General features: G+C 40.6%; 1 protein-coding gene across 11 annotated transcripts in view; it reads right to left on the bottom strand.

The window, feature by feature from the left end:
- Positions 1-15,529, bottom strand: part of kiaa0232 (KIAA0232 ortholog) — a 104,670-nt gene that overhangs the window by 10,047 nt on the left and 79,094 nt on the right. For all 11 annotated transcript variants that reach the window (XM_048541604.2, XM_048541623.1, XM_048541587.1 and 8 more), the window contains one exon: positions 12,223-15,508. In XM_048541604.2, the coding sequence (XP_048397561.1) occupies positions 12,223-15,508 (3,286 nt within the window). The remainder of the gene's footprint in view (positions 1-12,222; positions 15,509-15,529) is intronic.

Here is a 15,529-nt window from a genome sequence, read left to right as displayed (position 1 = left end):
ATGAAAATCATTATTGTTGGATATTTGGGGTTGAAGCGTGAACATTTCGGTGCTAGAAATTTATGGCTATAAAAATGCAACTGGTCAAAAGGCTTGTGTAGAACTTCTGAAACGCAACAGAAACAGGACATATGGGTCATTTGTTAGTATTACTCCTCCATACATATTTGTCCTCCAATCTATACTTGATTAGATCTTCCCAGCTGTATGACATGAAAGTTGACGTAATTAATCTCAGCATCCTATATTTGGGTGAGTAGCAGCACTGGCCAGGATTCCTGCTCATTAGTCATTAACTTTGCAGTCACTGCAAAGACTTATAACTCTTGCCAATACTCACCATCCAGGCTTTCAATGAATAATGATCACAAGAGTAAGGTAGTAAGAATCAACACCTTCAGGTAAGGTGTAGAGACAAACATGCAGGAATAAATTTCAGATGATATTTTCATGATGAACATTTCAACAAGATGAAAGATTCCGACATGAACTTTTCTGCAGCTAATAAGACCATAAGACAGAGGAGCAGAAATTAGGTCATTCAGCCCATTTGAGTCTGCCCTGCCATTCAATAATAGGATGTGGGGGACCTAACTGAAACTTACAGAATACTGAATCGCATGGACAGAATGGATGTCGGGAAGATGTTCCATTGGTAGGATCCAAGGGCACAGCCTTAGAGTAAAGGGAACACCTTTTAGAACGGAGATAAGGAGAAACTTCTGTTGGCAGAGAGTGGCGAACCTATGGAATTCACTGCCACCGAAGGCTGTGGAAGCCAAGGCATGGAGTATATTTAAGACAGAGATAAATAAATTCTTTATTGTCAACGGGATCAAGGGTCATGTGGAGGAAGTGGGAGAGTGGGATTGAGAAACTTATCAGCCATGATTAATCTCAATTTCACCTCAGGAAATGTTACGGGCAATTCAAAATGGTGAATTCTCAGGGTCCAGGCTTGAAGCAGGCTCCAACATCAAAGTCATTTTCATTTTTATTCCAAGATAATAAAATGTGAGGCTGGATGAACACAGCAGGCCAAGCAGCATCTCAGGAGCACAAAAGCTGACGTTTCGGGCCTAGACCCTTCATCAGAGAGGGGGATGGGGAGAGGGAACTGGAATAAATAGGGAGAGACGGGGAGGCGGACCGAAGATGGAGAGTAAAGAAGATAGGTGGAGAGAGTATAGGTGGGGAGGTAGGGAGGGGATAGGTCAGTCCAGGGAAGACGGACAGGTCAAGGAGGTGGGATGAGGTTAGTAGGTAGATGGGGGTGCGGCTTGGGGTGGGAGGAAGGGATGGGTGAGAGGAAGAACCGGTTAGGGAGGCAGAGACAGGTTGGACTGGTTTTGGGATGCAGTGGGTGGGGGGGCAAGAGCTGGGCTGGTTGTGTGGTGCAGTGGGGGGAGGGGACGAACTGGGCTGGTTGTGTGGAGCAGTAGGGGAAGGGGAGATTTTGAAACTGGTGAAGTCCACATTGATACCATTAGGCTGCAGGGTTCCCAGGCGGAATATGAGTTGCTGTTCCTGCAACCTTCAGGTGGCATCATTGTGGCAGTGCAGGAGGCCCATGATGGACATGTCATCAAGAGAATGGGAGGGGGAGTGGAAATGGTTTGCGACTGGGAGGTGCAGTTGTTTGTTGCGAACTGAGCGGAGGTGTTCTGCAAAGCGGTCTCCAAGCCTCCGCTTGGTTTCCCCAATGTAGAGGAAGCCACACCAGGTACAATGGATGCAGTATACCACATTGGCAGATGTGCAGGTGAACCTCTGCTTAATGTGGAATGTCATCTTGGGGCCTGGGATAGGGGTGAGGGAGGTGGTGTGGGGGCAAGTGTAGCATTTTTATTCCATTTTGACAGAAACCTTTCCAAAAGCAATCTGTTACCATGGCAATAAAATATATCCGATGCAGTTTGAACAATGTGACCTTCTAATTGGTATAGAAAACCTGAAAAGGCAAGGCCATAATTTTAAACTCTGTGTGCTATCTGTGGTGTCAGAACCAGCAGGATTGGGACAGAGACCATTCTGGATTTCAGATCTTGCTGTTATTCAAGTTGGATGTGAAATGCTTGGAAGCCTTGCCCTAGCTTAAGATGCTGCTGGATCACTGACACTACCAGCTTTTTGGCTGTTTCTTATTCCTAATTTTATTATAAACATCCTTGGCAGTGATCCTTCTCTTCAAAATTCTGGTCATTGTAGCACTGCACCTACCACCACACATCAACTGTAACAGAGTGAACTATTATCTGTACAGTATCATTTCCAGAAATGCATTGTATCTTTCACACAGGGCTGAATTTTCTAAAGGCCATGAGGTCAAGATTCAGTACAGACGGGAGACAAAAAAAACCCAGATCTAATACCTCTGGGAGAGTTCTGAATGGGGACGGAGAGAGAGGGAGGTAACCAAGCAACAACACATTAAGCTCAAGAAGTTGGTTGAAATACCTGAGATTTTGGGATATGAATTTTGAAAATGTTTCTCCAGCAAGCCTGAACAGTCTGATGCACTGTAGCACACAACTCCCAGAGGCATTCTTTTTCCAAAAGTCATCTGGAAGCATCATGTGTTCCAGGATGTACCCCTTCAAGCAACTTAAAGCTGGTTCCGATCAAAATAATGCCAGAATCTTTTTAAGCTGTGCGTTGGTAAAATTCAATACTTCACCGTAAAGTCATCAAGATTTTAGCATGATCAAGAGCTTTTGAATTTCAGGAAATGTGAATAAGTCCCCCATTCTTTGTTCATAAGCAGAGCAATCCTGAAGACCAATCCTTCATAGATTTCTAATAAAGTTTGCTAATGAGCCTGGAAAGCAGGCTGCTGGGTCAGGGCAGGCAGCGTCAAAGATAATGCCTCTGCCATTCAGCAGATCTCCAACTTGTTCGCGCTGCAATGGCTTCCAGAAGCGGCACACCAATGCATAAGCTTCCCAGCAGCTGCATAGCCTAGTGGGAACTTTGGCGAAAAAGGTCATTACAGAAGAAAACAAACAACACTGGCCAGTAAGGTATTTTACCTTATTTGGAGTACGTAAAAGGCGGTAGCCAGATCCTTGAACTTGAGGAGTTGAGGGCAATACATCTTCTAAGCTGTATGGCTACACTAACACTATGAAGGGGCACTGGCCTCTATTTCTAGTAGTCTCTGCCCCACACAGACCTCACCGATCCAGACAAAAACATGACAAGTTGGAGGGAAGATAACAAAGTGTGGGGCTGGATGAACACAGCAGGCCAAGCAGCATCTTAGGAGCACAAAAGCACACAAGCACACATTTCGGGCCTAGAACTTTCATTAGGAAAGGGAGGAAATACAGGTTGAGGGTTATAAAAGGAGCTGGAAGAGAAATTGAAGCCTAGGGCAGATCTGCCATGAACATACAAAATGACACGGCAGGCTTAAGAGACTGAACGACCTACTCCTGCTCCTATTTATGTCATGTAAAACCAGTAACTTGTCTGCGCCGTTACAACTCTAAGAATAACTAGCTCGTAGATTATTTTCTTAATTTATTAAGAACTAACATGAAATGAATGGCAGCATATAAAAATGCCCAGCTTTTACAAACCTCTAGCATTCACTAACTGAATTTGAAACAATAGTTGTATATCAAAAATCCCCAAGATTTATTCAGCTCATTACCACTTCAAATGTGTGCAATTCCTCATTTTTGATATTTTAAAACTACTTGTAGATTTAGAGTTCATTGCAAATGTTCCTTTAAAGAATCGGTCGTGAAGAACAATTCAAGGGAGTGACCAGATTAAATTTTCTGAAAGCTTCTTGAGCAAATAATATTACAAAAACAGTACAATTTATGGGTAGATTCAAATTTTATTCTCAGTTTATTTTAAATCTGGTTTAGAACATAGAACATAACAGCACAGTACAGGCCCTTCAGCCTTCGATGTTGTGCTGACCTGTCATACCAATCTGAAGCCCCTCTAACCTACACTATTCATTGTACATCCATATTCTTGTCCAATGATGACTTAAATGTACTTCAAGTTGGCGAATCTACTACCGTTGCAGGCAAAGCGTTCCAATTCCTTACTACTCTCTGAGTAAAGAAACTACCACTAACATCTGTCCTATATCTTTCAGCCCTCAATTTAAAACTAAGTAATGGGATCGATGCGATTGGAAGGTTTAAGGGAAAAAGACTCAAGTATGGTTAATGTACTTAATTCCTTTCCAGTGGAATCTAAGTTTCCTGTGTCTATTTATGTTCCAGTCACATATATTAAAGAGGGCTTACACATGCAAAGTGAAGGGACAGGAAGATTTATACAGGCTTGACAATTTAGTACAAATTAAGGGGCATGACGGTATAAGCAAAGTAGGACACAGCATTAAAACTCAGTTACAACTGTTCTTCAAAGAACAAAATAACAGTCGCTGGAAAAGCTCAGGAGATCTGACAACTTCTGTAAAGATAAACATCAGAATTCCCGTTTTGAGCAGAGTTCTGAGGAAGGGTTACCAGATCTGAAACGGTAACTTTGACATTTTTCTTCACAAATGGTGCCAGACCTGATCTTTTCCAGAAACTTCTGTTTTTGTTCCGGATTTACAGCATCCGCAGTTCTTTTGGTTTCTGTTTTTTGAACAAAGTGGACAAGAGTTGTGATTCAGGTCATTAAAGTACTGAGGCGTAAATAATTGATACAATTACGTAAAACTAACTACGTAAATTTTAATATCAAGCTAATGTTTATAAACCACCAATAAAGAAAATCTAGGAAACCTTTCACAGATAGTTCTGCATTTAATAATGTTAAGGAAGATTAATAAATATCTATCAGATGTAGGATGGAGAGTCATATATATGTGGAGGCAAAATTCATCTATGGATCATGATTCCTCAGCTGCTGGAATCATAAAAATGCCAGACTCATATTGGTAATAGATAATGCCACCATGGATAACTAATCCATATCATTGCCTAATTTGGAGAAAATTAGCATTTTGCACTTGTTTTCGTAAGACTGCTATAATAACTATCTTTTCTGTAATCAGAAAGGAAATATTTTGTCCTTGTTTCAGATCTGAAAAATCTTATATCAGTTTTAAAAATACTTCAAAATGGAGGTTATTGGAAATCAGCCAATCTGCTTTGACATACCATTTGCTTTCAAGGCTGCTACACTAACTTCCTGAATGGACAAAATACCTCAGCCAATACTTCTTACTGCAAAATCTGCGTCAAGTTGCAGCATAAAACTTCCCATTCCTATCTGAACAACTGTCATGTGCTAAACCGTTAAGCTTGTTAACTTGTTGGGCTGTTGTGCAATAATGTGTTTGCACTGCAAGTTTCATCAAGATGGCCTGCTTACATCACAAGGCTTGGGGCAGTTAGTTTGAGCATCAGGCGTAGCAACAAGACATCGCATAATAGGCGTAGGCCTATGGAAACCCCAAACACAATTTCCGTGGGCTATTAAGAGATCAAATGGAAATCTATGTAAAGTATAGCTTGGAAAGGAAGTTTTACAGATTCTGAATTATTTGTTTACCTTAATGCTTTAGGAGTAATGTCTTGCATGGTTATTTGCCTTTTTTAAAAAGGGTAAAAACTTGTATAATATATTAATAATTTGGAATTTGTGTTTTTTTAAAAACTAAAAAGGCAGATGAATTTTGTGTAGTCCTGGGAAGGTCATAAACGTCAGAATGTAACTTGAACAGTGACCGAAATACATAATTTCTAAGGTATCATGTGATTTCAGTCCACTGCCTGGGAGCATCCTTGTATTGTTAATGCATAAAATGTTTATACTGTGGAATTTATGACAAGTCAAGTAAACATATCAAGACAATTAGTTCAGTTTTGATTTTAGAACAGAACGTTCAAATCTCAGTTCAGAAGAACCCAGAGTTCAGTTCAGGATGGGGAGGCAATAGCCTAGTGGCATGATCACTTCATTTCCCAGAAACTCAGTATTTGGAGATGTGGGTTCAAATTTCACCACAACAGATGATGGAATTTGAATTCACGAAAAATCTCTATTAAAAATCTAATGATGATCATGAAGTGATTGCAGAAAGATCTGGTCCAGGCAAAATTGAAACAATTGGTGGTGATGGGGAATATCAAATGTCAGTCACAACCAGAATGAAACCCCTGTTTGTTTGGACCCAGAGAGACTAGATCACAGTAGAGGATGGCATATTATGGGGAGCAAGCGTGATTTTCCTCAGCAAATGCTCGCTGAACTCCCAGAGGGTCATACATGCATTTCCAAAATGAAGATTTTGGCGAGAAGTTTTTACAGATTCATTCAAGAGCGAGAAAGCAACTAGAGAGAGAGAGAGTAGAGCTCGTTAAAGATCAGAGGTCATCTTTGTGTTGAACCTCAGGACAAGGGAGAGATGATAAATGAATATTTCACGTAAGTTTTTAACTGTGGAGAAAGAAATGGAGACAAGGGAATTGAGGGAAATACACTTTGATGTTTTGAAAGCAATTGACATTACAGAAGAGTAAGAGCTGAAGGTCTTAAAAAAATATGAAGGTAGATAAATGCCTCGGAGCTGAGCAGGTATATCCCAGGGTATTTTGGGAAATTAGGGACAAAATTGCAGGGCTCTTTCTACATTCAAGGCCTGATATTGTCAATTGTGGGTAGAAGCAGGTCCAGAAAATTCAAAACCATTACAGTCTCATCCACTGGCAGTACCACTGGTAATGTAGCTGCCAGCAGGAGGCAGCTCAATGCATCCACATTTGCTACTTGGCCTCCCAGACGGTGTTCTGAATTCTAATTATACATTAGTATTACAGTCCACTGATATTGCTCTTCAGGCTGAGTTTGGGAGGCACTTCCTTGTCCAAATACATTGAGCAGCGGTTTGTGGCCTGTTTTATGACAAATTTAAGTCCATAAAAAGGTACTGGTGGAATTTCCAACTGCAAATATGACCACCTTCCTTCTCTATTTGGGCATCTTTACGGTCAGCATTAGTCAAAGTCCTGGCTGCTCTTCCCATTTGGGCCAGCTATGAGGTGATACAACCCCGGTGCCATACAGGAGGGACTGCACATCAATACCAGATCTTGCTTGGGATCACAGTGTGCAAATACCTTAGAGTAATAGCTGTTTCTTACCTTCCCTGAAAGTTATTGCCTGGCTACACATCTATTTCCAAGGCTGACCCTTTTTTGGGAGGTGATGCAAAAGTGCCAGGATAGAGGCCAGGTGATATACGCATATTAATCTACCAGCCCAACCAAACATCTAAGCTCTGGTACAGATGTAGGAACTAGGGCAGCTTTGATCACCCTCTGTAACCCAAGTCGGTCACTCGGAAGCCAGGAACACACATTTATCCCTCCTAAGGCATGGTTCTACCAGATGGGCACATCTGAGAACTTGGACATAATCTTTCAAGTGCTCCTTATTGGTCTTCCCCGTTATTAGCAATGTCATCTAGATGAAAGGCAATCGGGGTAGATTCATCAAGATTGGACCCAAGCCTTTGACAATAATGAAACTGATCCAACGGCTTCTCACAGGAGACTGGAACCGAAACCAAAGTTGTGTCCTTAATCTGTAAAGGTCCCCTGGTTCTTTGTCTGGTTAAGGTTTTGCATGAACTGAAGGACTGCAATCTAGAGCAAATCTTGTTAAAGAGGGGTTCTGCAACCACAGATACAACTGTGCCTGTGCCAACCTCCATTAGAACCTGGTTGCTAATTACCAATTTATTGTGATTGGCTTGGATTTCGAGGTTGCTAAGCAATTTAACAGTTTCAAACCATATGTAGGTGGACTTTCCGGGGTGTGCACTCTCCTGGCTACCAGCCAGTAGGTTCTCTTATTGAAGTCAGGCCTCGTAGGACTCCTTTGGTGTCTCGTGTCCATGTCCTGACAGCAACCCCAAGGGGTTGCCGCTCCAAATCCTGAAGAACATTTTAGCTATTTGGCTGAGGCTCTGCATTTGTTTCAGGGTTTTGATGTAGGCTGACCTGGGGCCCGCTGCTCAAGCTCTGATCTGCATGAGGTTAGGCAACTGTCTAAGCTTAGGTGGTGTTCCCCATGTTCAGAGCTAACAAGGTATAGAGCCGGATGAACACAGCAGGCCAAGCAGCAGAGGAGCAGGAAGGCTGACGTTTCGGGTCGAGACCCTCCAGCATCTGCAGTTCCTACTATCTCTTCCCCATGTTCAGTTAGCCAGGTGAGGGTGTCCACTTCCATTGGCACACGCTCCACTTTTCTAATGACAAAGCCAGTTACAGTGCTTGTTTGAAATCAAGTTGGGCTTCAGCTAGTAGGTGCTCTTGCATGATTATGTCACTAACCCTACATTCTAAACATTTTCGCAGCATCTCATTTTAGGTTAACCTAAAATCACATGCCCCTGCCAGTCAAACTAACCTCATCAAAACTCCTGATACAGATTCCCCTGGTTCTCCAACTACCAAATAAAACCAATTACGTCTCAAAACTAGAGGTGGCTAAGGGTCATAATAGCCCTTAACTAAATCCATTGACTCTTAAAAGATTTTAGTATTTGGTGCCTCAGGGAAAGTTAAGCTCTTAATAACTGAAAATGCTGCAGGTCTGCAAGCAATCAGAAGAATTACAAGTTACTTTTCATCTGCCCCAATGTCATTTGCCTGGAAACTTAGAGGGTAGGATTGAATGAGTCAAACTTCCCAAATAACGCTGTAATGCCAGAAAATCTTCCCCCAGCTTGAAGATGACTGTTGAAAGTGAATTTCTTCAGGAGTGAGCTTTGCGCTCGTCACCAATGAATCAACTCCACAGAAGCCAGTATCCTGTCACTAAGTCACCTTTTATTTATACGTGAAAAGTCCTTGACACTGATCGAGCTCTCAGAGTCAGGATGGCTGACACTCCTGGTTTTAAATCTGTCAGCCAGGGCTCAGACTTGTACTGATTCTATGAGGTCAACTTGGCCGACCTTGTTACAATCACGAGAATTCTCAAGGGAGTGAGGGATGGACATAAATGCTGGCCAGCCAGTGACACACAAGTCAAAAGGAATTAAAACAGAAAACCAGTTGCCCCTATCAGGCAAATCAAGTCAGTTGGGTGCAATCACCTCAGAAGCAGTAGTTTCTCATCTGTGGAGCTTCTAAGACAGGGGAAATGTGTGTAGAAATCATTGCTAGAACTGTAACAGCTCAGATCATTAGAAATGAGAGAAGTCCATGCCCGTGGACTGGGAAAGCAACAGTAAAACTCTCTGCAGTCTCAAAAACAGTCAATTAAATAAAAAGTATTTTTTTAGCTGAGATAAAAGTCATATTTCCCTGGGAGTGTTTGCAACAGATATTATTGGTAAAATTGTTGAACTTTGTTTCGATGATTGTGATCTTTCTGTCAAAATTATATTGTTCTTTCTTTGCTGGATAAACTTAATGTTCTACGTTAAAAAGAAAATACCTGCAGCCTCACGTCTATAGGCTTCAGTAACTAACCAGCTTAACCAGCAGCAAAAATTAATCATGTGCTCAAGCAAGGATAACAGTGTGGCTGGAGGAACCCAACCGGTCAGGCAGCATCAGAGGAGCAGGAAAGTTGACATTTCAGGTCCTAACCCAAAATGTCAACTTGCCTGCTCCTCTGATCCTGTCTGGTCTGCTGTGTTATCTTTGACTCCAGTATCTGCAGATCTTACTACCTCTGTGATCAGATTAGCTTTCATTCTAGATCCAATTTCTCCTGCATTCCATCAGCCAGGATTATAAAATATAATATAAGATCTGGTGGATTTCCTAATGACCAACTTTGCTGAAAAGGAAGTAATGATTACTTGGCAGGAGACACAGGTATTTTGCATAAAAACACAATTTGGCTCAGGGTGTTAGTACATAGAAAATGGACATTCATAGTCAGCAAGAGGTATTTGGAGTAAAACTGAATCACAATTAATCACCCTTTCTTCAATCACTTGGCATTTCAAAAGCCTGAAACATTTAATTAATCTTGATGTGATGCAGTTATTTGGTTGAGCAATTGTATATATATTTCCTCTATCCCCAGATCATAGTGCAAAGCCAGCCTCAGAGGCAGTGCCCTGAATCAATGACTACTCTCAGTTTCATGTGTCTTCTGCAAAGGACATCTTTCAAATTTGGACAGTGTGGAAGACTACTTCCTTCCACATTTCAGTAACTGTGGGGGTCTAATTAAAAAGATATCATAGCAAAGCGCAAAAGAAAAATTGATAAAACTACCTTTATTTCAGACATTTGTCAAAAGATAAAAATTGGGGTAATAAGAATCCTTAGACAAGAACCAACCTGGAACTAAGTTCAATTTTGTTCAAGTAGGATATCCACCATTAATAACTGAACCATCAGCAAAACGAGGATTTAAGGAAATACATTTTAAGTAGATAAAGGACGTGAAGATGGCAATGAATGTTCTAAAATAGGATTCAATCATAAAAAGGGACACTGCTGGATTGTCAGAGTTCACATGACTTTAACAAAAGGAAGCTGTTTTACTTCTCAACCTAAGTCACACTTAATTCAAATCTCATACGACAACATTTACTTCTAATTTCACAAAAAATGATGTAATGAAGGGCATTTGCTTGATGGCAGTTCAAACATTTTAGTTTGTAAGTGCAGACTTGTTGACAACGCCCAAATCTCAAGAACAAACCTTTCAGAATTTCCTTTCAAAGAGTACAAATGAATTAAAACTTTGATTATGTCAACTATTAACATTTTGGTTCTGTTATTTCATTTGTATTGTCTTGGTCAATGATACTGTGAAATTCTATCAGTTCATAACATCTTAGTTTAACATACACAATGAATAACAGAATGATAGTTAAATATTTTCTGTTTTCGCATCTTGTTACTAAAGAATACTTTTCTTTGATCACATGTTTAAGAGCATAAGGCATGAGGAGTAGGCCATTCAGCCTATCAAATTTGCTGTCAATGAGGTCGCTAATCTGATAATCTTCAGCTTCGCTTACTTGCCTTTTCCACACCACCTTTGATTGTTCTTGAATATATTTAATAACCCATTCTCTACAGATCTCTGTAATAAAGAATCCCACATGTTCATTACCCTTTGAGAGAAGAAATCGAGCAATTTTCAACTCTTCACACTTTTACATCACACTCATTTCTTTGTGATTTATGTTTTAGCTATCGCATCAGGAAAATGGAAGAACAAGTTCTTTATTGGTAGCTGCTGTAAGTGCTATTTCTCCTCCCCCAATATTTGAAGTCGATCTTCAAAAAAAATGGTAGACAACCAATCTACAATTTGCATTTAAATTAAGTTAGCAAGCAAATCTATTGATCAATAAATAAATCAGCGAATAATGTGTGATCATAGTTGCTTATAGTAGAAAGACATTTTCCCTTCAAACTTGAATAGATGAACTAAATCTCAATTTAAAAAATTATGGATAAGCTTACAAATGCGCAAGCTTTTCTGATGTGAATTAACCAGTCTTTTCTGTGAAGTTTTCAACTAGCTTGCTTTCTGATTATTCAACTCCATGAACAAATTGCTGGGTACTGCAAGTTGTTTGGAATTTTTATACTTGATATTCGATTTAAAATAATTGCATGTCATGCATTTAAAATGATCAAATCACCTGTTTTTATATCAAATTTAGATCAGTTCTTCCCCTCAGCTTAAAATTTAATTGAATGAAACTTGTAATGTGTCTGTTCATTTTAAGAAATCTTTCATTTCTTGGTACTTATTATAAAATCTCACGACTTGAATGGGTGGTCATTTTCTGACAGAGCATTGTTACTTGCTCCAGTGGAAACACAGATTTATTCTTAGATCTTTATTGGGCACAAAGTATTTATTTATCCACATTCATTTGCATCAGCTAAGACAATAACCATTTTCTAGGAACTGAGGTACAGTTTTCTTGCCAAATCCTCTCAATTTTCTTACTTTGAAAGTCTGTTACCCCTTTTGCAACAATGTTAGGCTCTGACTTAATTGTGACTCATTCAACAAGAAACCTACAAAACAATTGTATAATCTTGATTCACCGTGTTTTGAAACATAGCTTAGTTAGCCTGATCAATGGGATAAAAATCAGTGTTAACTATGTCTTTAAGTATAATGTTATTATAACCTCCCAGCAACAGAACAAGTAGCAAGAAGTTACTTATTGGAACCTTGTGAGAAGACTATTGCCTGCAGAGGAACGCCCAAATTGTCAATGTACTGAACAGGGGTACTTACCTCTTGTAGAGATGCTGCTCTTACATCAGTTTCCTCACTGTATCCAGAAAAGTTTCTACTTATTGTATGATTCTGGAAAGCTTCCAACTTTTCACATGGTACCTTCAACTTGAAATCTATTTCACAACTATTCACACTGGTGCATCCAACTGATGCCTGTAAATTACATTCCGGGCACTGCTGTTCTGCTTGTAAAAGGCTGCCAGATCCTTCGTGAGAATCTAATGAAGTCTGAGCACTCTTTTCCATTCCAGCTTTTTTTAGTCGAGGCAGGAATTTTCCTGATTCCAGCTCCAACTTTCCATAATAATGACCATCGCGCTCAGCATCTTCTTCCAAAGGCTTTAAGTCTGCCTGTTGATCCTCAAACAAATCTGTCTGGCAGAGGACAGGTATAGTAACGTCCTCCTTTTCGGACTCAAATTCTGACTCACTTCCTCCACCTGGTGAAAGCTCAGAGGCAGATATAGGTCTGAAATGAGTCCGCGGTGAAATTCGAATAGCCCTGTACTGTGTTTTGTCAATACTATATATTTTAGGATGGAACGTTTCACTTTCAGAGTCTGAACAGAGTATAGATTTGGGTTTAAAGCCTGGACTAAATGTTGCAAGCCTTTCAGGTTCAAACGAACATTCCACATGAAGAACTTGTGAAAAAGGATTATTCAAGTCAAAGGAGGAAAATGAATACTCAACACTAGGTTCTTGACTCTGGTAATTACTGCAATTACCCAATAAATCTTCATGGAAGATGAAAGAGAACTCAGTATTTAACCTATCATCCTTCCTGGTCTGATCGCATGGTGTGAATGAAGCACAAGATCTCCACAATGGTCTGTGGCCAGGAGCAAAATTGCTGCCTGGAGTCATAAAAACATCAGTACCTGCTATGGTCACAACATCCGAAGCTGCACACTGCAATAAAGTACCTTTTGCAGGATCAGGAGGAACTACACCCCAGTCTCCACAGCTGTCGAATGTTTTCAGTTCTCCATAGACTCCACCAAGAATAAAAGCGCTTTCTTTGTCAGCGCCAATATCCCAAGGTTTGGAAGGTGCAGTGTAATCACCTACATCTGTATCTGCAAGTTCTCCAGTTGCAACGGCTTGGGCCTCTAGGTTTTCCTTCTGGCACTCCCACAAGTGATATTCAGACCGTTGCACTGCCTTTTCACGAGGCTCTTGCAGGATGTCCTGTTTTGTTACCATATCCAAACAACAGCAATGGCAACCATTCACCTCACCAGAAAAAAAATCCTCTTCTGATCGTTGTACATCTAGTGTTGCTGCGGCATTATTTTCTGCTATGGCTGTCCAAATGTCCTTTATAACTTCTGGGCCATAGCTGTCCCCACGAGTGGCCATCTGTTCTGCAAAAATTTCCACAGTTTCACATTCCTTGTTTTCTTCTTCTTCCAACTGAATTCCACACACCGACTCCAGCTTGGATTTCTGTTTGAAAGTCATGCTTGTTATATTTCGTAAAGCTCCATCTGTTTGTGAAGGAGTGTCCTCATGCAATAAATCTAAGAGGTCTTCATCAAGAAGGCTGGATGAAATGCCAGGGACTATACAATCAATCTCATCTGCATTAAATTTAGTGGACTCCTCCATCTGAATACCAAAGGTGGTTTCATTATCTGAACGTGTTTCTTCAGAATGTGACCATGGGCTGCAGGTTCGAGTTGAAAGATTTGAGCAGTGGTCATTTTCATCAAAGGCACTATTTTTGGTCCATATAAGCAAACGAGACTGTGTTTTCCCTGGTAAATCTGCCCAGCCTCCGATATCACTATTCTGAGTTCCCAGATTAAGTCCATCAAAACAGAACGGTGAAGTAGAATTATCATATTGCACTTCAAACAGAGAAAAACAAGTGGAGTTTAAAGCAGACCCTTCATTTGCTTCTGAAAAGTGTTCTTCTTGATTGCCAGTACTGCTACTTGCATCACACACTGTATTATCCACGATAGGAGAAAGCGTAATGGGGGAATCCCCAGCAAAGCTTTCTCCTTCTGCTTCAGAGCTAGAGCACTCCCAAAATTGAGCTATATTTGCTAGATCATTTAAGAACAATCCTTCTGCATCAAGAGAAGCTTGGGAATCTGTCCATATTGCACTTTCCCTCGTCAACTGTAGTCCATCTAACACTATACAACAGTCTGCCTCAAAATCAGTTTGCTCTGTACTTTTCCGTCGAATCATGCTTAAAATTCGACTCTCTCCTTGCAATGAATTTGAGGCACTAGGATCCAATATGGATTGATGAATATCCACTTCATAGAAGTGAGTAAATTCAGATAGATGCATATCATCTAAAATATCACTGTCCTTGGGATTAGAACAGCTGGAGGTCCCAGTGAGGTCATTCGCCTCATCTAATAATGCAGGCATTTCAACAAAGCGACCATCGACGAAAGCACCTGCCGCGAGGTATGTTTGGAAATTATTGTTACTAATACAAAGACCCTGCATTGTCTCTGAAAGCTCTTCCAAAGTCAAAGATTCACTATCATTAGCAGCTACGCTATTCCGGTATGCAGTTTCTAGCTTACTTTTTCTACTTGGAGGGAACCAGTACTCTGCAATTGGTTCAGTGTACCATAATGGTTCTTCTTTAAATTCTTGTTCCCTTCCACTCCCATTGTTAAGATCTTTTGTATCACTGGTGCCATTTGTTTTCCTTCTCGTTTCTTTCGTAAATCTTTTTCCTTTTTTGCACAGCTGTTTGGTAGGTCCACTGCTGCTGCTCCCACAGGTGCTTTTGCGATCATCTTTGTCAACAGATTTCAAAGATAGCCTAACTTGTCCATTTCGCCCCTTTTTGTTCCGAGCAGTTTCTCTCATTTTATGTCTGATTTTTACAGCTTTGGTGGGACCTTTAAACTCATACTGGTTCCCACTTGAGCTTGAGCCTGCTTCACTGGAACCAGAGGACCATGAACGAGGGCGCATCTTTCCTTCCGACCTGTATCTGATCTGCTTCTTTCCTGTAGTGGGTTTCTGTTCTGGCAAGCTATTGTTGTGCCTATTTTCTTTTTCCTTTTTACTTCTTCTGCACATACGACTACTACTTGTAGTGATGGGAGCCTCATTTGTTCGTGCTCTAGTACCTTCACCTTCACTGTTGCAATCTTTTGGAGAGGATGTATCAGTGCTTGTTTGTGGAGCAGCAGATGAAGAAGAACCACCAGAAAATGAACAAGCTTTAGCTTTATTCCACACAGTCATGATTTCTTGCAGACAGATTGGCTTCTCAGAAAGAGGTGGAAATGCCTCATAATACCTAAAAATAAAATGCAAATGA

The sequence above is a fragment of the Stegostoma tigrinum genome, chromosome 1, assembly GCF_030684315.1.
Source record: "Stegostoma tigrinum isolate sSteTig4 chromosome 1, sSteTig4.hap1, whole genome shotgun sequence".
In the NCBI taxonomy this organism is placed as follows: domain Eukaryota; kingdom Metazoa; phylum Chordata; class Chondrichthyes; order Orectolobiformes; family Stegostomatidae; genus Stegostoma; species Stegostoma tigrinum.
This window is presented reverse-complemented; position numbering and strand designations above follow the sequence as displayed.